This window comes from Centroberyx affinis, unplaced genomic scaffold (assembly GCF_046629955.1).
Source record: "Centroberyx affinis isolate AG114_WGS23_722 - 3 ecotype Tasmania unplaced genomic scaffold, CSIRO-AGI_Caff_v1 ptg000087l_1, whole genome shotgun sequence".
Classification (NCBI taxonomy): domain Eukaryota; kingdom Metazoa; phylum Chordata; class Actinopteri; order Beryciformes; family Berycidae; genus Centroberyx; species Centroberyx affinis.
In genome coordinates, this window is record NW_027278795.1 from 170,457 (window position 1) to 193,721 (window position 23,265).

Here is a 23,265-nt window from a genome sequence, read left to right on the forward strand (position 1 = left end):
AGGCATATTTGATGGTCATCCAAACTATAAAAATGAAACGTGAAAAAGTTGTACGATAAACCTGTATCTTCAGTCATGATTATCATTTACCTTTTCAGGCTAATAACGTAGAGCCTTCTACAAATACATGCACAAACTAAAAGGCATGTCTCATTCTCAGATGTTTTGTCTAAACTTCCACAGTAGGCTTATATAAAAGGTTTCTCTTTTCTGTGCCCTGCTGTGTGGCAGCACCATGTCTTATCTGTAGACGGGGAGCTGGATGTGGGTTTGCTGGTGGTGCTCCAGTAGCCGAGGCATCCCCATGGCTTCGTACCCACGGCCCAGCATACGCTCTTTGATGCAGGGAGGGTGGATCTCACTGATCAGGCACTCCAGAGACTGCAGACTGCTGCTAAGTACTGATGCATGGCACAGGCTAGAACTGGGCAGCCCACAACAGAGGCTTTGGTCTGTGCTGTAGGCCTGGGGATGAGGAGGAGGGTGGAGCTGGGGCTGATGACGCGGCAGGTGGTGGTGATGATGGCGGTTTGGGTGGGGATGGGGATGGGAAAGCCCCATGTCTCTAGGCCTGCCCATAGAGGGACCAGTTGCCAGCTCCTGAGAGGTATAACAGTCACTGTCAGGGGTGGGCAGGACACTGTCCCAGGGAGGAGCAAAGTACTGTCCAACAGAGAATTCCCCATGCATGGCAGGACAGTTCAGAGGGGAGGCGCTGACCCGCTCCTGCCCAGCCCCATTACTGCCTACAGTGGGGGGATGTGGCCTGTATGACAGTTGTGTGGAACATGCCAAAGGGAGGCAGGTTTCAGGAGACTGGCTGACCCCAGCCTCTGCCCCTCTGTGCCCCTGAGCATTGTTACATACACCGTACATCCTCAGTGTCCCATGTTGATAGTGCTGCTGCTGCTGCCGTTGCTGAATTTGATGTTGTTGTTGTTTGTGCTGCCACATGGTGTAGTCTCCTTCGTCTAGGTACCCAGCTTTGGCTATGTCTGCACTCTGGGTTGGTAGCACCGCCCCCGAGAATGCCAGGCTACTCTGGGGTGGCACTCCCAGGACAAAGTCGGAGTCTGAGTGGGCCACGGCAGCCACAGCCTGGAGAGAGGGGCTGGCTTTCGCCTCTCCTCCCAGTTGCAGGGCCTGGCTGTGGGGAACTCGGTTCATCTGCCTCATCAGGCTTTGAACCCCAGCCAGCTCAGACTGAGGGGCCAGGCTCTGATCTCCAGAGGCCATCATAGCACTAGAACAAAGTGTCTCAATGGGCACATCGGGGGGCTTACATGAGCTGATATGATAGGCCTTATGCCCATGTCTGGTAGCTGTGTAGCCATTATTGAGAGAATTATTATATGGTGCCACTGAAGTCTGGGTGTATGCATGTTTAGTCCTCTTGCCTTCAGAGTTTTTCACCACACCTTTGATGACCACAGAGGCCTTGACGATGGCCAGCAAACCCTGGTAGCCTCCTGAGTAAGGGTGGGAATAAGGGCTATAGCGTTGGCCTGTGGTGTCTAAGCCATTGACTGTTTTGTTAAGCTGTTTGTGCTGTGGCACCCGGATGTTGGACGGAAAGATTTTGATGGATAGTGGGCTGTTGGCAGTCTTCTGGGCGAAAGCGTCCAACTCTGCAGGAGAAGGGTACCGAGAAGTCATGGAAGCTGGCTCACCTGAGACACAAGCAGACAGAAACAAATAATTAGTCTACACCACTAAGCCTATACCAAAAGCAATGATAAATAGTCCAATGAAACCCAAATTATCCTCATGTCTCCTCTATTTCCTATACTCTCCTTTCCTTTCTTCCCCAAACCCATTTAAGGGAGTGATGGTAGACATGTGTATCTCTTTTAAACTCATTTTAGTGAGGGAGACACCTCCAGCACTGTTTTATCCTTGCTTGATGAAATTAATTCAGACTTATTTCAACCCAGAATTAGTTTACCCAGGGAAATCAAGGAGAGGGGCAGAGGCAACAGGAGAGGAGAGAGGAGCTAATTTTACCACAATGGCTCCAATGAGATTCATTTGATGACATTTAGCCATGAAACCACCATAGGAGGAGCTAGGTAGACGCTGATGCTGGTAAATGTGAGAGGAAATTGACAGCGGTGCCAAAGACTGATGTTTATGATTTTGTAGCTTTCCGTGAAATATGGAAAAAAGCACTCTGTAAATCAAACACTCCTGAGCCTAGCTAATAATTTGTAAATTGTACATATCACTTCTTGCATATGATGGGTATTTCAGCAATTTGCCTAAATGCTGCAATTCTCCCTAGCTTATATCTCTTTTGGTCTTTTCTCAATAGCATCCTAATCATTCAAGGCTGCCCAGTCCCTACCTGAGAAATTCAGTTCCACTTAATCCTTTTATGAACCTGAATTGACTCTACTGTAAAAGCCTGGAGCTTAAATTGTGAGGAAAAAGTTGAGGCAGACGGAAAAAGAGCAATCACCAAGAGGACTGCTATTGAATGGTGTGCGGGAAAGCTGAGGGGACAAACCAAGATTGGATTTAAACACTATTATTCAGGCAATTTCATGCCTGCTTAACTCATAGCGACAAACGAAAGGTGGAAAAGGCGCTCCATTTAAAAACAATAAATCACCTGGTAGAAATTACCACCACCCTTCAGAATGACACTTTTATGGAATTCCTGACATGAAAAGCAAAAGTGGTGAAATTAACCTAGATCACACTGTAGTCAGCGGAAATCACAGCAGCCAAGAGAACAAGGCAGTAATCTGCAATAAAAGGAAGGGGAGAAAAATAAAAAACAAAACACTTCATTTCGTTTTCAATAACAAAACCAATTCCAGCTATGCAGGGGAGAGCTCACTCGTTGTTCCCATTTGAAATTGATTTGGGAGTTCATTTCATTTCAGGCCTACAGTGAGCCTCCAACTGTGAAAATGATTCAATCTACAAGATCCATCTCATGAAGGAAATAAATTGGGTGTTTAAAATGGAGGAAAGAGGTAAGGTGGAGTGTTCAATCCATCCAGCAATCTCCCAGCGGAGCATAAGGAACAGCACCATGGTGCCAGTAGCATGAGTGAATTCTACAGAGTAATACAGCACAGCAAAACACTGCTTATTTATGTATCACAATATAGTGCTGCTATAGAAAACAATGACATCTGGGATGTCGAATGGATGTCTACACAACCTTAAGATGTGAGCCCCCTTCCTCTGTGGTCTGACACATAATCCTACACATGGAGAAAGAGGTAACAAAGGAAAACCAGGGCAGGACTGCAATAAAGCTTCCTGGCCTTTAGCCAAAAACTGAATGTTCTTGACCCTAAATGCTTAGAAGAGAGGGCCATGACCACCTAAAAGGCGTTTAGATGATCTAAAATAATAAGACAGAAAAGAGGAGGCCTAGAAAAAACACCAAACTGACTTCTTGCATCACCATACACCAGCACTGGCACCACTGCACAAAGAGCATCTATTTTCTGCCTTGGATAATGTCGGCCAATTACCAAAAAGAAATAAATATTATGAAACAAATCAAAGACTGCCATTTGTGCCATGTCTTGTTCAGTAAAGTGTCAGTGTTTAGCCCTGAGCAGTGAGATTGGCTTGCTGTTCCATAAACACTTCAAACCTTTGAATGCTAATACGTCTTCACAGGGTGTCTGACTTTGTAAGTCCAGAGATTACAGCCCTGTCAGAGCCACGGAGACACAACACAGCTGTACCACCCACTGTGGCTGGCTTAATGTGGCAATACTGAAACCTCTTTGCCCTCCCGCCTCCCCCCTCCCCACACACAGACACACACACACACACATACACATCAATTAAATATTACAACCATCAATTGCATGATGACTGGGACACCTTGAAAACGCCTAAGATCTATTGGATCACATGAAATCAACACCAGTTAAAGACGCGCAATACAATTTTATTACACTTGCAGCCCCAAATGACTTTTTGAATTTTGAGGACCAATGAGGACTTCAATACCAAGAAATCATGCAGCACAATGTCAGTAAACTGTGCACAGCATTATGTTTACCAAACTAGCCGGTCTGAGATTTCTTTACACTAAAGAATACCAAAAGGCGTTTTTGACAAAAAGAGGTAACTTGATGTTTATTTTTATTTTTTTTCAAGGTGTTAATGAAATGGTCCTTTTCCAGTTTTGATTTGTGACATCCTGGGTACGGAGAAGATTTCCCACCCTAGTCAACACAAGAATTTAATTTGGGCAAAAAGGATGGACATAGGTCATCTCAATTAAGGGGGTGAGGCGTTCTTTTCTGTTGCTGATAAGGCTGATAATATTGTTATATTTTTACATCATAATCTTGTATAATGCAGTTTTACGTTTCAGTATGTGGTGAGTAAGCGAGAAGAAATTTTCTGCAGAAACATTTACCTTGTATTGCTCATGCTCACATTACAGACAAACTGACAGTTGGAAGAAGGACCATGTAACTGCAAGCCCGAAAGCACATTAAAACTTGTCTAGTACATTCAATGACAAATGTCAGTTTAAACATAAGTGTCTGACTGTTTTTTTTTTAAGCTCTTTAAGAAGAAGCTCCTTGTATACTGAAATGGCGCATCAAGGTGCCATTTGTTTACATTGGCCTAGGTGCATATTTCAACCAGTAGATGGTGCATAGATGCTGCAGAAAGCTGTGTAAACATGTGGCACCTTGATGCACCAAGCGTGACCTTTATTCACAGAATACATTTTTGTCCACCAAAATACTTGCCATGTTTCACGAAATGGATTTTGTACCACAAAATATATCTACATAAATAAATGATTTAATTTTAATATAAGCTCATTTCATCCACAAAATGAAAACAGTACATCATTTTCACAAACTCAATTTTGTCAATTAAAAAAAAAATTAAGTGTTGTTTCTGCATTTTGTGGACAAACTCAAACAAGGTGTTTTGGGATTTTGTGTTACTAAAATGCATTCTGTGCAATAAAATTGATTTTGTGCACAAAATTCACAAGGTAACAGTTGGTACTCCATACGCATAACAGATATTAAGAACTATTAAGATATTAAGATATTAGGAGTTTTTATTTATCTTACAATGTATTAACACTGCTTGTATATAGGCAGTTTTCCCTATGATTGTGGTACAGAAAATCTACATACAGTATATGGTCTAAAAAAAACAAAAGGACAGTTTTGGCCATTAGCTCATTCAGACATATCAATAAAAACTTCAATAACAACCAAAGTCAATTTTTATGAATTCCTGAAAACAACTTTTTTTCTCCTTCAGATTGTCAACAAAGCTTATTTTTCATGGACTCTGATCATGAGGTAAACACAGATAATAATAATGTTTTCAGTTCAAGTCAAGAAATGGAAATAAATATGAGGTTGTTCACATGACAATGAGGAAATGACAGCTATGTGTTGTTAGGTAAGGAATGACAGAGAGGAGGTAATTAGTAGTCCGACCTTCAGTACTTAATCACCCTGAACCTGCAGACTGCACAGAGTTTCACACTTCAGCCCTGAGAGAGAGCAGAGGATCCTACCTAAGTCCAAGTCCTCTCTACATGCAAAAAAACACTCACTGAATATAACATCACTTGCTGAGAAGGCAACCTTGGCTGAGGGCATCATGCAGTGCTTACAAAATGTAATTCTTTCACTCCTTTAACCTTTTCTACTTGCTTCTGGACGGCGGTGATTGAAGTACTTGGGATTCAAAAGCTTGTGCATTTTTTCTCAAGAATCAGGGTAATGACACCGACGTGTACATCTAGGTACCTACACTGATATTTATAATGGTCCCACTAGTTAGCACTGAATGTTTCTCAGTTGGAAGGGGCTCCAGGCATGAAGCATGCTGCTTAACTGTTGTAGCACCATGCTGAGAGAAACTGGCATGCTTTCACAGAAAACACCTAATCCTGATTTCCTCGTTTCATGCAGGTGACGTCCTTGGAGGGAAAGAGCTGGGGGTGAGGGCCAATCTTAAACTCTCAATTACCACTATGCCTAATTAACCATAAGAAGGCAGGTAAAGGCATGTCTGTTTGTTTGTGTGTGCGTGTGTGTGTGTGTGTGTGTGTGTGTGTGTGTGTGTGTACACGTATGAGGGGGAGAGAGAGGGAGAGAGAGAGAGAGAGAGAGATAGAGAGAGAGAGAGAGAGAGAGAGAGAGAGAGAGAGAGAGAGATTTATAAATATCAGCATAAAAACATTCTGGAGGGATGAAATACAACATTGAGTATCCACCATGCCATGGTGTATATGGTCTTTCATAACCCTGATTCCACCCCCATACAATCCCACTCAATGCCTTCTGTCACTTTAAGCTGGCTAATCTTTTTCCCATGGTCACACTTAAAGCAATTCCCCCAGATTAGAGTGGTAACCTCATTGTTTTGGAGCTGTTTGAGTTAATCACTAATTTACGGGCAAAACAAGCCCCTGAGGCAGGGCTGAAAACAGGACTTGGACCAGCTCACTGCATTTCCACACCATGGCTCCGCTCTAGACTCACATCTCTCACACACCCAAACGCCAACATGAGGAAATGGGTCGAATGACCACTAAATATGATCCCCAAATATGTTTTATATTTACTGATTTAGATTTTTTACATTTATATGAGATAAAGCAAGAATTCATAAAATATTCCCTGTTAATAACCAGACATGTAGGCTGTAGACTACCAGGCAAATCCCTTAAGTCTTTAATGTTATGCTGAAGACTTGACATTTTTGTCCGATAACATGTTTACAAATATCCTTTCCAGGAACGTGGCACAGAGAACTGGCTGTTAATTACAGAACTGTGGCTCACAGCAGGGAGAAGTTAAATACTTGTTTACCACTCCAATAATCCTGATATTTTAAATACTCTGGCCTACCTTCACAACAGCTCAGCACATTCACAGCACATCTAAAACCTATGTCTCGGTTACCATGACAACCCCCTCTAGGCACACAGTTGGCCCAATAAGCCCAGTCATTACAGCCATGTAATTAATTGGCCCTGCCTTCATTCATCTGTTCGAGCTGAGCGTCTGTAGTTGACTACCTGCTGGTCAGGCAGAGTGAGGACACCCAAACTAGTATCAACTTGACTCAACTGAAAATAAACCTCTGCTGTTCATTTAATTTGTTTCATTTGTATAAATACCTGAAAATCATATTCCGAGGTTATATATTCTTTCACTCATGTTTGAAGCATTCAACTTCCATTGTAAAACATTCAGTCAACATTGAGCCATGTGCAGACCCCCACCCTGCAGTGGCCTCTGCCCTTAAAGAATATCACCATTAAGATGCAGTACCAGCAGCTTTGTTCGTATCAATGTACCCATATAAAGAGGCATTAATATTAATGCCCTACGTGGTTAACAGGGGGGCTGCCAGTTAATGCCTCCATGTGGAACAAAAGGAGGGAGAGAGAGAGAGAGAGAGAGAGAGAGAGAGAGAGAGAGAGAGAGAGAGAGAGAGAGAGCTATAGGTTATAGGTTGCTTCCGTGAGGGTCCTATGAGTTCAGTATAGGGTGGCTCAACCTAGCAACCCAGAGGACCATTAAAGAGATATGGTTGTCACTCACTCACTCACTCACTCACTCAAACACACAAACACACAAACACAAAAAACAAACAGACACTCATTCCCCCCATTTCCTTCCCTCCCTCTCCCCATGTCAGTAATCTCTTCATGAAGGGTGTTCACAGAACAGAGTAACCTCAGGGTTGAACACTTAGTTATGTGTGCTCGAGGAGACTCTGGCGGATACTTCTTTGCACCAGTGTCACTCCTCATTTGTTTCTGTGCCGCTTGGCCCAGCTTGGGGAAAGTGTTCCTCTCAAAGCAAGCCTTCTGCAAGAACAGGCCAGCAGCGTGGGAAAAAGCATTCCCAGTCTCTGCTTTCATGCTGAGAGATAGCAGAGGAGAGCACAGCGCTCATTCACTCTCATCATATAATTCCTAACACTCAGTTACACATAGAATTCTCTCACGTGGGTTTTTGTGGCTGAGGACTTTTATGTCCAGTACCACACATAGCTAAAATGGAACTCGTTTTAAAAAGCACAGCAGCAACTACAAACTGTCTCTATTTAACTTGAACCAACAACGGCTCATTTAATAAAGAAGCCCGGCCATTGGCAGAGGACTCCCATTGGCAGAGTAGTCCGCTTCCTCTGGTTGTGTTTGAAATGTCAGGCTAGTGCTGGAGGCGAAGGGGTGCTGTTCAACGCACAGTCGCTGTACATGAAACTCAGGGGGGGGAAAGGCTCCTGCAGGTAAACAGGATGAGAAAGGCGCCCCTGGTTCTGCCTGAGGCAAACTAGGCCCTTCTGTTCCAGCGTTTAGCAGACAAGTGCTCCACTGATTCCCAATTAATATTTAATAACAAAAAGACAAAGAGGCGTTTCACCCCAGGAGAGAAATGGAGAGATGGGGATAATGGGGGTAGGGAGGTTCAACATTTCAAATTTGAGTGCAGTTGGGGGTAAACTGGACTTGAAACAACATTTTTCAACAAAGCTGAAAAATTACAATGCAAAACCCTCAGTATGATTTCGTCAACCTATTCACCACAAAATCTGTCATGGTTTAAAGGTTAATCAGTCACAGAATTTACTTACCTTCTGTACACCACTAATCATACAATGCTAATATGTTGTCATGCTATAAAGCAATATACTGGACCTGACATTCTCTAATATTCTATAATGCATAAATAAATAAATAATGTGTTGTATTTGTACTGCACTTTTCATTCAGTGAATCTCAAAGTGCTAGAGTTAAAAACAAAAAAAAGAGCTAACATGAAAAGGCCTTCCTGAATAAAAAGGTTTTTAGGCCACAAAGTCCTCAGAAATGTCACACAATTATACATCAGGTTTGAAGTTTCTGTCCAAGGTAACATATGTGATAAGGTCAGAAAGTCAGAATGGCCTGTGTTGGGTCAATCAACTCACAACAGGCACTGAAATCAGATAATAATGGGGTCATTAAATCTGATAATAACACTAATGTGCCCTAGAGGTGAGAATGTACAATAGGACAGCATAGGGGTCTCTAGGGAGAGTCTGGACTTTCTCAATTTTCCACTTCAATGACATTAGTGTGCTTTTCTCTTATATTTCTTTTTTGTGCATGTACACATGTGAGGGATCTCTATCTAAACACATTAAATAGACATACATTCCACAAATTACATATATCACACACATACATTCACTACATAAAAACTCAATGTAAGATTATGCTTTGAATAGAAGTACATATTGCATGCAGAAAAAATACCTGTATGAGAATATTTCCCAGGCCCAACATTTATTTCAAGATGAAGAAAAAAATGATTGGAGAGCAGGATCAATCAGATAGAATAATCTTGACTACTGCTCTACTCTCTAGACAAAAAGGTGCATGTATTTAATATAGGCTGAAAGGTGCATGTATTTAATATAGGCTGAACTAACATTGATTATCAAATTATGGCAAGAGTACTGTACACTGTAGTGTTCATGGTCAATATTTGCATACAGTAGCCTTCCATTTAAGTACAATTTGAGACCAAAAAATTGATTGTTAGTGTCCAGGGTCCACATCTATATATCATAGATGTATGGTGCTTTCAGAAAGAATTCAACTCCCTTGATTTGTTCTGCATTTAGTGGTGTTACTGCCTGAATTAAAAATTGATTATATTACGATTTTTTCATGACTGATCAATACATAATAATCCCTAATGATAAAGCAGATTTTTTTTTTTTTTTTACAGATTAATTCAAAATGATAGGAAAGTCAAGACATATTCAAGCCCTTTGCAGTGATTCTCCAAACTGAGAATTAAACTTCCTTTGAATGTCCTTGAGATCCCTCTACAATTTAGTTAGAATCCACATGTGGCAAATTCAACTGACTGGACATGATTTAGAGTGAAACATATACTGTATGTGTATATAAGGTCACACAAATGACAGTGAACGTCAGAGTAGAAACTACCATGAAGTCCAAAGAACTGTCTTCAGAGACAGAATTGTGAAGAGGCAGAGATCCGGGGAAGGGTACAAAACAATTTCAAGTGTTTGGAGAAAAACAAGAGCACAGTAGGCTCCATCTTCAGCAGATGGAAAAAATATGGAACGACACAGATTCTTCCTAGAGCTAGTCGTCCGGCCAACCTGACCAACCGGGCAGGAGGGACCCTGGTCAGGCAGGTGACCAAGAACCGAAGGATCACTGTGGCAGAGCTACAGTGTTTTTTAGCTGCGATGTGAGATCTTGCCGAAAGAACGACAGTGCAGCACATCACAAATCTGGACTGTATGGCAGAGTAGCCGGAAGGAAGCCACTCCTGACAAAAGGCACATGACAGCAGCCTGGAGTTTGCAAAAAAGAAGTGAAAGACTCAGAGGGCATGAGGCAAAAGATTTTGTGGTCTGTTCAAATAAAAATTCATAAAAATTCTTCAGCCATAATGCCAAACGCTATGTCTGACAGAAACCAGCATAGCTCATCATCCATCTCCACCACCCCCAGCGTGAAGCATGGTGGCATCAGCATCATGTTTTGGGACTGCTTTCAGCAGCAGGAACTGGGAAACTAAAGCCTCTTTCACACATAGAACCATAACATTGACAAATTAACTTTTCCGGCAGCTCTATAGTGGTTTGCCCTGTTCACACTATTAGCTGCTATCCATAAAGTTTCTGTGTAGAATGTATTCACACATGATGGTCACAGATAGGTGAGGTGAGGCCAGATGTTGTGTTTAAGATACACAATGGAAGATGTCTTTTGTTAGCAAGCTAGCCAAGAAACAATTGATAACAAATAAATAAGACATTCCCAGATATGATACACATTACGTGAAGAATTGCCTTTGCAGTCACGTTAGGGGTATGGGGACAGGGATTTAGCTTGCTGGCTAATCTAAGAGTTTGTTTAAAACTAACACTCTAAACGAACACAGTTGCTTGGCTTGGTGACTTGTGATTGGCTGAATGATGAGGGGCAAAACGAGCCTTCAGCCCTGCAGCCTCGACCATGGGGGGAAAAAAACAGACAAGCATTGCCTGAGGATCTCAGACAGCACTCCGAGTCATAAGTAAGTTAAAAGATCTTAGATGTATCTACAAACCAGACCCAGCAGAGATTTATAAGCCATCAGGAAAAAAAACCCCAAAAAAAACAAACTTAAAATCAATTGTAGCACAGGCAACCGCTGCAGAGTAACTTAATTTGGCGTAATATCTCATGATGTGAATCTACACTTTGTCATTGACCTGGCAGGAGAACACTACACAATTTGGACCTGTGCACAAATAACATGGCCAAGGTAGGCTATAACACATAAAGAGAACAGTATCGGCCCAAGAACTGAGCCTGGAGACGCATCACATTTAATCAGTGAAGCAGAACAAAGATAATCACAAATGGAGACTAAGTATTTTCTGTTTGAAAGAATCAGTTTAGGTTCGCCCCAACGATACCAACCCAACCTATCAATTAGTATACCATGATCAATCAAGTTGAAGACTGTGCATATGTCAAGCGACACTAACATGGAGTGCTTTTGGGACATGAGTCCACGTTGGCCTGCACACATTTGCACTGCCAGCTCAATTAAAACATCCCCGTCATCATCATCAGGAGGCCCAGACAACATCCCATTATTTTAATTCTAGAAACCTCCCAACAACTGAATTCTCAGCGCAAAGTTTAAAAACTTGATGAATGTCTGCATGAATGTGTGTAATAATAAACAGTGCAAATCAAAATGAGTATTTTTCTAAACTCATTACCATATAGTTTCAACATGATCTTTCCATGCACTTTGAGAAATCTATATGCACAAGCTTATTAATGAGACTGAAACACATGACCAGTCATAGCTGATAATAAAGCATCAGGCGCATGAACAGGCTCCGCTCGTACTATCTGGCCCTAATAAATTGTGTGTCTGTGATATCAAATTATCTGCAGAGTGCTTGTTCTCTGTCCTCTCTGGTTAAGTGCCTTCACCTGTTTGATGTGGACTCACCTTTGTGAGTGCAGGGCTGCGACGGTGGTACCGGTAGCAATAATGGAGGTGGTGGAACATCCAGGATCTTGGGGGTGCAGAGCAGACGCTGGTTCTGCCGTCTCTGGATGCAGGCCAGCATGGTAGTTCACTGGGGCTCTACAGCTGCACAGAGCTTTGGTAAACCTGCTAGTGTAAAGGGAAAACAGGATTGTTACTTTCTGGCCAACACCAGAATTTTCAACTAAAAGACAACCTTAAACACAATGGAGGCTAAATGATCCCCTCCACTTTCCTTCCCATGTCTTCTCATTTTCAAGATATCTTTGACTTTGCAGCTTGGCCACATAGTGAGGAGGAACACGGGAGAAAACATAGATGCCCACTTTACGATAAAGTTTGAAAATACATCAAATTACAAGCAACGAGTGGTACTTAAATTCCAAATCCTACATCAAAACATCAGCTAGATCTTGGAAGAAAATTGCAAGCTTGCTGCTAGATGTTACAGAAACCCCATAGGAGTCTCTCTTATCTCAAAAACATCTTTCCCATTATACTTCAACAGCCTATATAAAACTGTGCACCCGCATGGGTCCTTTTACCATATTAAAATTCAGGAGCCCCCTTTGAACTGCTGAGACTATGCATCTAAGATAGTAATACCACTTAATAATGAGTCCATTTACTTCTTCTGCTTAGTTGTTATGATGGCTCTTTCCTGTTATCAACCTTGTTCTGTCGGTTGCTATAACACAGATCATTTACAAGGCCTCCTGTAGCCTTGGGCTGTGCCTTTCAATTTGTAACTAGCCCAGAGAACTGGGCTTCTTGTTCCATAAATTTATGGCAGTATTGATCAGCAGAGAAAGCCAAAAGCAGCTCTCCCCCTAAAATAGGTTCTGCTATTTGCAGAGTTAAGTAATGTCAGAGGTAATGAGTGGCTGTGTCTGACAGAAGCAGCCTCTTCCCAGCAGTACTGATTTAAGCCATCATTCTGAATAGAAAGCTAGGTATTATGAGAATATTTCACAGGTAAATGCATCTTTAACATTCTCTTTGATTATCTGTTGGAGTCAGCAAATCTGAATGCTAGTATTGCAAACTGCAGAACCTGAGGCTATCTCAAAACAGGCATTACTGCACCTGAATGAGATGCCAGACAGACAAGTGCTGTCTATGCAAAATATCAGTCTTAGACCTATCTATCAATATATCAAAAGACTTGCTCTTCAGTGCAAATGAAATGAAACAAAGTGCTTTCATTATGTTGCGGTAGCCCTCAACTAGGCTAATATGAGCGTGCAGTGTGCAGCCGCCAGACTGCCCTCATTTCTTTTTCTTGCTCAGTTTTTCTTCTATGGTTCTTTTGGATTATTGTTTTCATTTCTCCCTCAAGGTCCAGAGGGCAGCTTAAGTGAGTCAACCACAGAATAGAGTGTTCAGTCACTAGCTGCAGAAACATGATTACCTCCACCTCAAAAGGAGGAAGGACCAGAGTGGCTTTCATTCTAGTCAGGTGCCTGAAGAGATTCTCCGTCTCTTCTTTTTCTCTTGCACTCACCACCCCCCCATCCCCCCATCTGTCCCTCGGTGACAAGCCCACTTCAAACTGCAGCCTTTTGCATCTGAGCACACATACCTGAACAGCTAAAAGCCTTGGCATGGTCAGATTCCATCTCAAAAAGAATGCCAATTTCACAACAACCCTTCCATTACCACACATTTGTCAGATGGGGGGTTGAGCAGAAAAAAGCAGAAAGAACAGAAGAAAGAGAAATGGTATCTCCAGGGAAATCCCTTCGCCACTTAACCAGCAGAAAATGAGACGAATCGGAATACCTTCCATTACTCCCCTAATTTGCTGCTGGATGAAACTGCATCAAGGAGGGCATTATAATTCAGAGAGAGGCCGGTGGTTTAAAGCAAAAAGTTTTTACTGAGAACAGAAGAGGGAGCTAGAAAAGAAGGCATAAAAGCATACTTTCATCCTGTTATCTAAATTTAAAATTTAAAGAGATTTTGCGAAAACGTAAGCTTAAAATTGCCTTCATACTCTCGAGTAGAATTACTAAAAAAGGGAAAGATCAAAGTGATCCCAGACAGCAGAATTATATTATCTGGTCTAAGATCTCAAGTGATATCAATTCTCCAACCCTCCACATAATGTGTTGCTCAACAAAAAACAGGTTTTGTGTCTTGCACGTCCGAATGTACTCTGTCTATACATTCATGCGATACAGTTTTGAGTAGCTGAAAAAATATATAAATTCAGCATGTGACAACTAACTAGGATCATTAACATAATTGTCACTGAATGTTGCCTCCCTCCAAGCAAGTTTTCTTCAATCAACTTTTCAATCAGCAGCTAATCTTCATTTATGCAGGACATTATCTTATAGGTTATAAATCCAATGGCCATTTGTCTAGCTTCTCAGCTTTCCTGTGATCCCTCCTCTTCCATTCCCATGTTTTATAAGTTAATGTCTGCAAGGTCTCCACTATCATGGATAATAAGAAAAGGGCACAAAGTTTAAGCTGCAAGGACGTCTAATCCTTGCCACTCTGGGGCGACATCAGTGCGGCTGATAAGCTGCGTTATCAGCCATGATGTGGCCCACTGAGAGCTTGCCAGGGAGATAAAGACCTTGTGCTCTGCAGTCCATCTTTTGTCTCCCATGGTTTTTTGATAAGGCTGTTTTGGCAGACAAATTGGCCCGTTCCATCAATGATGAACTTATTTTTCAGAATCTAAGGGAAAATGGCATGAAAACTAAAATGTCTCATTTTCTAACGCATTGTCTGTCCTGGGATCAGGACAGGGTTCTGTGTGAGGAGATAACAAGGCCATTCGACGAGCGACAAGGGCAGTGATTGGGAGACTGGATGATGGCTGTTGTGGTTTAAATGGGCAGAGAACTTATTCTTTCAAAGTTAAACTGAATTGAGACGGCATGCCCTAACAATAAATGCACCCCTCAGAAATACCCTTGACACAGCTATTGATATGGCGTAATCAATCGTTAGAAAATGAATTCCAGCTTCAGGTAAGCTCTGGCTTGACAATCAAGGCTATGTGAATCACATTTATCAGGATAATAAAGCTTGCTATGCACCAATACCCAGAAAATGCACTACCAGATCAAAACAAAATTTGTATAGCATGCTTTCCAAAATGTGTTGATGCCTGTTTTTGGCCTGTTTGATTGTAGAGAGCTGCTGTACATCAGTATCTATCAAAGTGGGGGCATAAAAATGTGTGAAGTGAGTGAGACCCTCCTAAAAGCCCTAAATTACACATGGGCCTCCATAAGAGCATCTGTCTGACCTTCTGGAGTCTTTCCTCTACTTAAAGCAGCATCAAGGGTCTGAGCTGGGGGAGAAGTGCATAGCCCAGAGGCCCTCGCTCTCTACAAACACAAAATTGCACTGAAAGGAAGATACACACTAGCTTTTTATACGCACACACACACACACCATCGTCAACCCACTACATTCACGCACCCCTCCCTATCCCAATCATCTCAGCTCCTGTTAGCAGGTCTCCGAATCCTCAGTTAATAATTAGATGTTAATGATGAAAAATGTTTAAGATGAGCACTCTTTTAACTCTCTAGATGGATTAGCATGTGCTAATGTTTTTCCTTCCCTTTCCACCCAGAAACTGTAGACCAGCAGTACGGACAGCGAAAAACCAGAAGATAGGAAAAAAAAAAGACACAGTAAGGTTAATTTACAAAGAAATAAATGATTCACATACAGAGGTACTGGTTGTTATAGAAGTAAAAAAGCAATGTCTAACCTCTTGAGTAAAAGAGAAGTGGTCTGTGAGTTACAATGCATTTACTGTATAATTACGCTGTATGTTCTTTATTGTACTTATAATACAGTCTTCACGGTAGGCACTGCAGGATCCTGTCTGAGTAATGGAGACAGGACAAGTAGTCAGACAGTCAGACAGAATTAGACAGCAGTGCTGCTGCAGCTGCTGGTTTCATCTCTACACACACACACACACACACACACACACACACACACACACACACACACACACACACACACACACACACACACACACACACACACACACACACACACACACACACACACACACACACACACCAATTCCCCCAACCCCCTCATACATTTTTAATAGAATCTATTACTCTTGGATTAGCCGATAAGAGCCGGCCTGGTTAAATTCTCTAATAGTTTGCATAATTGGTATCAGAGCACTATATAAGAGAGACCCACATTTCTCTCTCTTACATTCTCCTTCTCTGTGAAAAAAAAAAAAGACACGAAGGTTCAAATACAGGATAACCAAACAACCCGGAGCCACTCTGCTCTACACCATAAGCACACTCAAGGCCCGAGGCTGATAACAATGAGCCTCATTTCCATTGAGATTAGCTCCTATAAAAGGTATTACAACAGTGTTAAACAGGGCTTCCTACACAATTCATGCACTCCCTCGAAATATATGTAAAATAAATACAACGGCTGGAGCAAAATTCAGAGCGATGTCCGGGGGATTCACTTGGATGGAAATCATGCAGCATTTATGGTTGGGTGTCTGGGAGGTGGATTGTGTTTCAAGATGTACAGTATGTTATGCACAGGCTTGTTCAACCACAACAGCATTTTAAGATGTTTTGTTTCCATAGTATGCTTGTATAGGGAAATACAATACAAGAGGAGATCATTTTACACACATTGTTTATGAGGCCGCTCGATTTCCACACTTAACTTCAGCATATGAGCGATTAACACAGCAAACCAAGATCCTGGGATTTGCCTCCTAATCTCTCTCCATTTTTTTTCAGTTCATGTACCCAGGAAAAATAATTATTGCATAAAACTTTGTAGTGTAAAAGGGTAAATCATCAAACCATTCTGAAAATAAAAAGCTCAACTCTATGATGAATCATACACCACTGACAACAATTTCAGGGAGTTTTTCTTCTATTTATTCCCTTACCATTGCAAAGACCACATACAATAGGCTACTGCATATATAAATACATATCACTTATATATAACTAATTTTCCTCATGCTCATTGTGGTCTGAGCCCTGTCACTGCAGGCTGCTTTTCTGTTGTGAAGGTATTTGACTGCATTTTTAAATTGCATTTTGCCCCTGCACATCTAACCACCTGCCCATGATAATGAAACCTCTAACATTTCCATATGCCACACAAAGAAATATAAAAATCTGTTATTACAGTCAATATATGAGCTTTTTCTTTAGCAACCTCTTACTGTTGACTTTATCAGTCTATCTATCTGAAATCTACATCAAGCACTACAATATTGATTTGTCTTCATTCCACCTATTGGAATTATTTGGGAATCCAATAAACCATGCACAAAATTATATAATCTATGAACAGTTTCTTGGATGGAAACAATGTAGGAAAAGCAGAGTTAAAATTAAGATTTTTTTAAGCTATATGCAAAGGAATGTAATGTAATGCGTGAAGCTTGCCACCACACTTCTCTACTCCCACTACCTAATGTGATAAAAAAAAATAAAATAAGCTTAAATTAATAATGTCAGTTACAGAATGAAAGCCAAGATCACCTTCACTGACAATATCCTCTCTACATTTTTTCAATCGCTGCACAAACGAACAAATGATGCACAATAGAGAGGATAAAAGGTTTGAACTGAAAGACAGCCCAACTACTCGGGATTAGAGCATGAGTGATTAATTCTGTCAACAGCAGCTACATGATCTAGCGTAAAATATTCGTCAATATAAGGTTTTACAGTTTGACAAACAATACATCATTAATTTAAAATGTGAGCATAGGCTATTTCTACGACCTTGTGAAAGCAGTCGGTCTTTCAAAACAGTCTTTGCGAGATGCTCAGTGCTTCAGAATAACATAAGTAATATATCCAAACTATAGATGAAAAGGACAATGAGCTCACCGTCTCGATTTTGAAATTTGCCCAGCTCATGAATATCTGGCACTTCTTGTTTGTGCACATTTGTCTCTGTGCCCAGCAGTCGTTTTTGCACAGGGCTTTAAAAACTTAGGGGGAAACCACCATTTACTGTATTGCTGCACAACACAGTTTTTAAGGGATTCCCACAGTAAGGAAAAGTTATAAGGTTTAAGGTTATACTTATAGGATTGAAAATTTATGTTTTTTGGAAAATAGTAATTCCAACTCCATGTGTATACAGATGCAGAGTACTATATTAGCCATGAATACAAAGCTGCACAATTAAGTCTTATTTAAGTGAACAGGCCTGGTAGGGAGTAGGAAGCCTTGGACTCACCCAAATCTGCCCTTGCACACAGACGGTGCCAAGGTAAGAGGAACACTCTGCATGGAGTAAAGTCTGACCAATGCCAAGGTAGCATTAGAAGGTAAACAGAGCCTTATCTTATCCTTATCCCACATATGAGTGTGCTCACTGGGACACATTGTCAAATAACTAGGGGCACGCTGTCCAACCTTTGGAAAACCTTGACTTCAAAAGATAACAGTTAGAGAAAGAGTGAGCTTAAAGTTGTTTTGTCAAAACAGATATATCCTTTATAAGACTTAAACCCTAATTTAAATTAATTTTGACATGTTGGTCAACTAAACTGTTATTAAAATGACAGAAGATGACAGACAGCAGAAATTGATTGGTAATTGCGGGGACATTTTTTGAAGTAATTCAGATTTGATGTTATTTAAGTTAAGTTAATCATTTCCATTGCTAGGGGCAATGAATGGAACTGTGGTCACAATCTGCATGTGACAAGTTTGTTACCGTTGTTTCAATTACTCTACAATCGTGCACCTCTCAACTGAATCAAAACAAGCTATTATCCAGAGATACAGGTACTGCCCTTTGCAAATTAAGTCCTATAATGGACACGTGCCCATGCTTCAGATAACAGCCACGCTGAAAAACAGACAAACAAGTCAATTTCAAACTAATTGAAAAATGTTTTCAATGTGCAGGGAAGCACACAAACAGAATACAGACACAAATAATAAAACAAAGGACGAAACACCCAATTTGATGTAATCTGGTTCATAATCCACCCACTGCCAATCTCATCTCCTGGGACTGCAAACTATGACATATGAACTTATGAAATAATCAAAAGTTTTAAATGAATCCATATACATGACAGATAACATTGGGTGCCCTTTCTTAGAAAGAACACATGCAACTAAGCTTGTTTTGGTTTTGCATTTGTATCATTCCTCCGTGGTTGAAGCTGACCAGAGCCAGACTTGACTAGACCAGACAGAACTGGACATGAACACCGTGTACACACACACGTTTCTCAAGTTCTTCAGTGACATCCACTGAAAGAACTATTTGGTCAATAAAATTCTGTACTTTATTTAGCCAACATAAAAAAAACAAATGTTGATATATCATTTCTAATCAGCCATCAGCAATTTAATTTCACCAAACTCACCGAGGAGTGTTCAAACTTCCCCTCAAGCTTCTCTTAAGATTTAATATGCAAAAGAAAAATCCCCCACCACACACACACACACACACACACACACACACACACACACACCCCTCCCATTCCCACCCCTCTTCTCACCAAGCCCTCTCCTTTGCTGCACAGGCACAGCTGGTTCAGTGCGGTGTCAAGGGTCACTGATTCCTTCAAGTCATTAAAAATGTTAATAAAACATAGGACTCATAAGAAAAGATTGAGAAAATGCTCCCTGTAGGTGTCCCACATGGGAGATAACTTCTTTCTTTCTTCCACTCTTAATGATAAGCTCTCTACCAAGCATCATAGAAACAGCAAACTAGGAAAAAGGCTCTTTGATCCCTGCACTAACCCAAAATGACATCAGCTTGCTGCCTTCCCATTAAGGGCAGATAATGCTGCATCAAGTGCAATCTGGCAGTGTATATCATTAATGTGAGGTAATGACTGAGCGCCGCCATGTAGACAAACTAAAGACTACTCAAGTTCCAAATAATACTGGCAGTCCCGTCCCCTCCCCTCCCCAGTGACCTCAGGGGCCCGGTCCTTAACCCTCCACCCTTAACCCTCTGTCCCTCTACCCCCTCATCCTATTAAAATGAAAAGACCAATTAGACAGATTTCAAAAGATGGCAGGCTGCCTGTAATTACACACGACATCCCTTTGCAGATAAAAAGGTGATTACTGTGGGTGCACAGGAGGAATTGCTTAGCAACCAAGCCATTGACATTATCTCTGTAAGAGGAGCAGAGACATTGGGTAGACATTGTTTTTTTTTTAAGTCAATTTGCATCATCCTGTCATTCAATCTCTTGACTATAGACTGATACACAACACAAATAACTAGCCAAGAATTTGGAGGTACATGGATGGCATGGTGGAAAAAGACATGACCTTAATCAGACCTTGTACTGGACTGGATAATAATCATGCCACAACCAAGAAAAGGCCATTCGCACGTTAAACAGTTTCCTTTGGCCCAGTATAGCGCTTGAGATTGAGTGAGCCTGGAGAAACGACACAGTATATCACAGGCCAGTGCCACTATATCTCAGCTTTGCTTCTAAGAAAGCAGAGGGGAGCAGGCAGCCAGATGACAAATCCCTTCTCCTCATAGAGCTGGAGATAGACTGCTGGGGTGAGATGTGAGATCAGCGGGAAACCCCAGGGATACCTACACACGACTGTTCAAAATTCTACCCAATTTACAGGCCTCTCAAACACGTTCAGGCCCAGACAAAGCACATGTCACACCAACAGCCTGAACATAAACACAAACAGCAGTGCTGCAAAAGTAGAGAAACTAGTGTTTACTCATTTATTTTACACAGCATTACCACTGGTCTGGTCTAATGGACTATAAGCCAAAAGCACAATGTGCAATGTCTGTAACGCCATGTTAACAAAAATATTTAAGATGTGTTAAAAACAAGACAGATCATGTAAAGCTATTCAAATGTAATTACATAGTGTGTCTACGTCCTGTGGTATATTACACTACACACTGACTGGCAGGTGAAAATAAGATAAAGCCACCTGCTATTCAAACTCTAGACTTTACAGCATTCTGAAAGCAGCCCAATGGATTGAATGTCAAACCAAGATCTATGAATAAAGCAATTTCCTTGAGATGTTAAGGCACTATATTTTTCAATTAGGTAAATTACATTGTGGCAGCTCAAAGGCCATAATGTTTATTTCATGATTTGAATACATTTAGAGGCAAATGATATGAGAAGCAAAGACAGAGAGAGAGGGAGAGAGAGAGAGAGCTGCCCATTTATGATTGTGCCAGGCGGCAGGCGAACCAAGATAAAAAAAAAAACATAACGTAGCCATGGGGCTTCACACATCTTGCTCTTAGTTTTGGTCAGAAACAATAGCAAATAGGACAATAAACTGCAAGCCTTTTCTCTTTTCTATCTCTAGCGGGAAGCTGTGACATCCCATCTTTGTGGGCAATAAATGATCTGACACAAGCAGGAAGGCGAGCAGGATAGAATTTCACACCTGGCCAATAATCTATATGGCCCTCTGCTGCGGCTAACCTTCAACCTCGGCTGCCACCGGTGCAGTGAGGTGCGATGATCCCACCTCCGGCTCAGACAATAGAACTGGAAGCTAAGCCTTCACAGGCTGCTTTGAAAGACCAATAATATACTTCAAAGCATTTCCTGTATCCACTGAGATTCTGACATACAAATCCCCTTTCATTGCAAGCTGTGCATAGGTCACAAAACCATTACCGACTCACGACGCAGGCAGATGAGACGGACTGCTAGACTTGACCCTTTTGACGCTTTTGTATTGGTTCCTATCAGAACAGTTTCCCCTCAAAGACAATCAGAAACTAAAGGTATTCCGGTACGCATAGGTGTCTTGCCTTTAAATGGAACAAAATCTATCATATTAACCAATTTAGGCCTACTGTATCGTAGGTTTAACTATTCCCCAGCCTCAAACACATTTCAATGAATAGCCTACCACTTCAATAATTCATCTAATCAGTGCTGGTAGCTAACTGGGTTCAAATGTCTCACGGAGTCGGTCCATATAAATCCACATGTGCATTATAGTAATAACAGTAGGACACTGATGTGTTGTAAGGGCGAGACGCTCCTATCCATTAGTGCGCACTGGGCATCTTCACCCCTTTAGCGCTGTCGACCCAGAAATCAATGCAGGGCTAATCCTGACAACACGCATTGAAACATCTTTCACTCACTAGCCTAAATCCCTTTCCCAATCCATTATGATCATTTAGGCTGTAGTATTACTGGAGCCTACACAGCTACCATTCAAAGCCAATTCGCCTGCTATAACTGCAGAGCAAAGAAAACATTTTCTGCACTGAATATCTTTTAGCAAATAGAGCACAGAGTGTCAATTAAACATTAAATGTATTGATGCAAATCAGAAGATAATCAATTTCTTACAGAGTTTTATCTTATCATAAGGCTTGTTTATCTTTGGTTCGCCACGGCTGATTGGTTGTTCTCCCAGTCGGAAGGCGTATTTCCTCTGCAAAAGCAAGCTCGCCTCTAATGTCCCGATGAGTAATGGAAAACTCTGTGGAAATATCCATTGATGAGGTCAACTCCATTAACGGTACTTCTTCGACATGATTAATACTCGCGTCAGAGGTAATTTCGCCGATTGTGTTTTGCGTGTCGCTGCTTACGTCTCCTCTCGGCAGCCGACCGAGCTAGGCTACAGTGTGATGTCGGAGTGGAAACGAGTCGTCCGCACAGTTGAAACCGGCTTCAGACCAATCAATCAAGGGTAAATTTGAATATTCCCACGGCCCGGCCAATCGCCTGAAAGAGAAGGCGGTCGCTGTGGTGATGCCAATTCCATCGAAGTAAGCACGTTGCTGTTTCGCGGAAAAATTTAAAGGCAAAGAGCGCTTGACATCAGCAGAGAGGAGAGATCAGAGAGAAGTAAGACTGTGTTACACAATCACATTTCTCATCACTCACTACAGTGTCAAAAAAAACCCTGCAGCAGTGAACAGGACGTAATTCGGTGTAACTGTCACAGGGGGATTACAGGCTACCTGTCCTGTAGGCTACACTTACTGGTGGCATGTTACAGTGGCCTGCTGATGCCCAAAAGAGTACCAGTGGCACAAGAAATCAACCATGCCATAGCATCAGAGAGAGAGAGAGAAGTGGGAATTTTGAAATGTGCAGGAATCCTGAAAGCCTTTCCGTTACAAATTATTATTTCATCACTAATATGGCCTGACAGCATATTTCACTTCAAAAGCTTTCTCTCAGGTAACTCTCGACAGA

At 41.5% G+C, this 23,265-nt stretch overlaps 1 protein-coding gene across 1 annotated transcript; it reads right to left on the minus strand.

Annotated features, from left to right (window-relative positions):
* Nucleotides 1-240: 240 nt before the first annotated feature.
* Nucleotides 241-22,533, minus strand: LOC139646478 (protein FAM222A-like). The gene is made up of 3 exons (XM_071522407.1): nt 22,408-22,533; nt 12,021-12,188; nt 241-1,670 (listed from the first exon to the last, which is right to left on the minus strand). The coding sequence occupies exons 2-3, from the start codon at nt 12,139-12,141 to the stop codon at nt 241-243; spliced, it is 1,551 nt and encodes a 516-aa protein (XP_071378508.1). The 5' UTR covers nt 12,142-12,188; nt 22,408-22,533.
* Between the last annotated feature and the right edge of the window lie 732 nt (nt 22,534-23,265).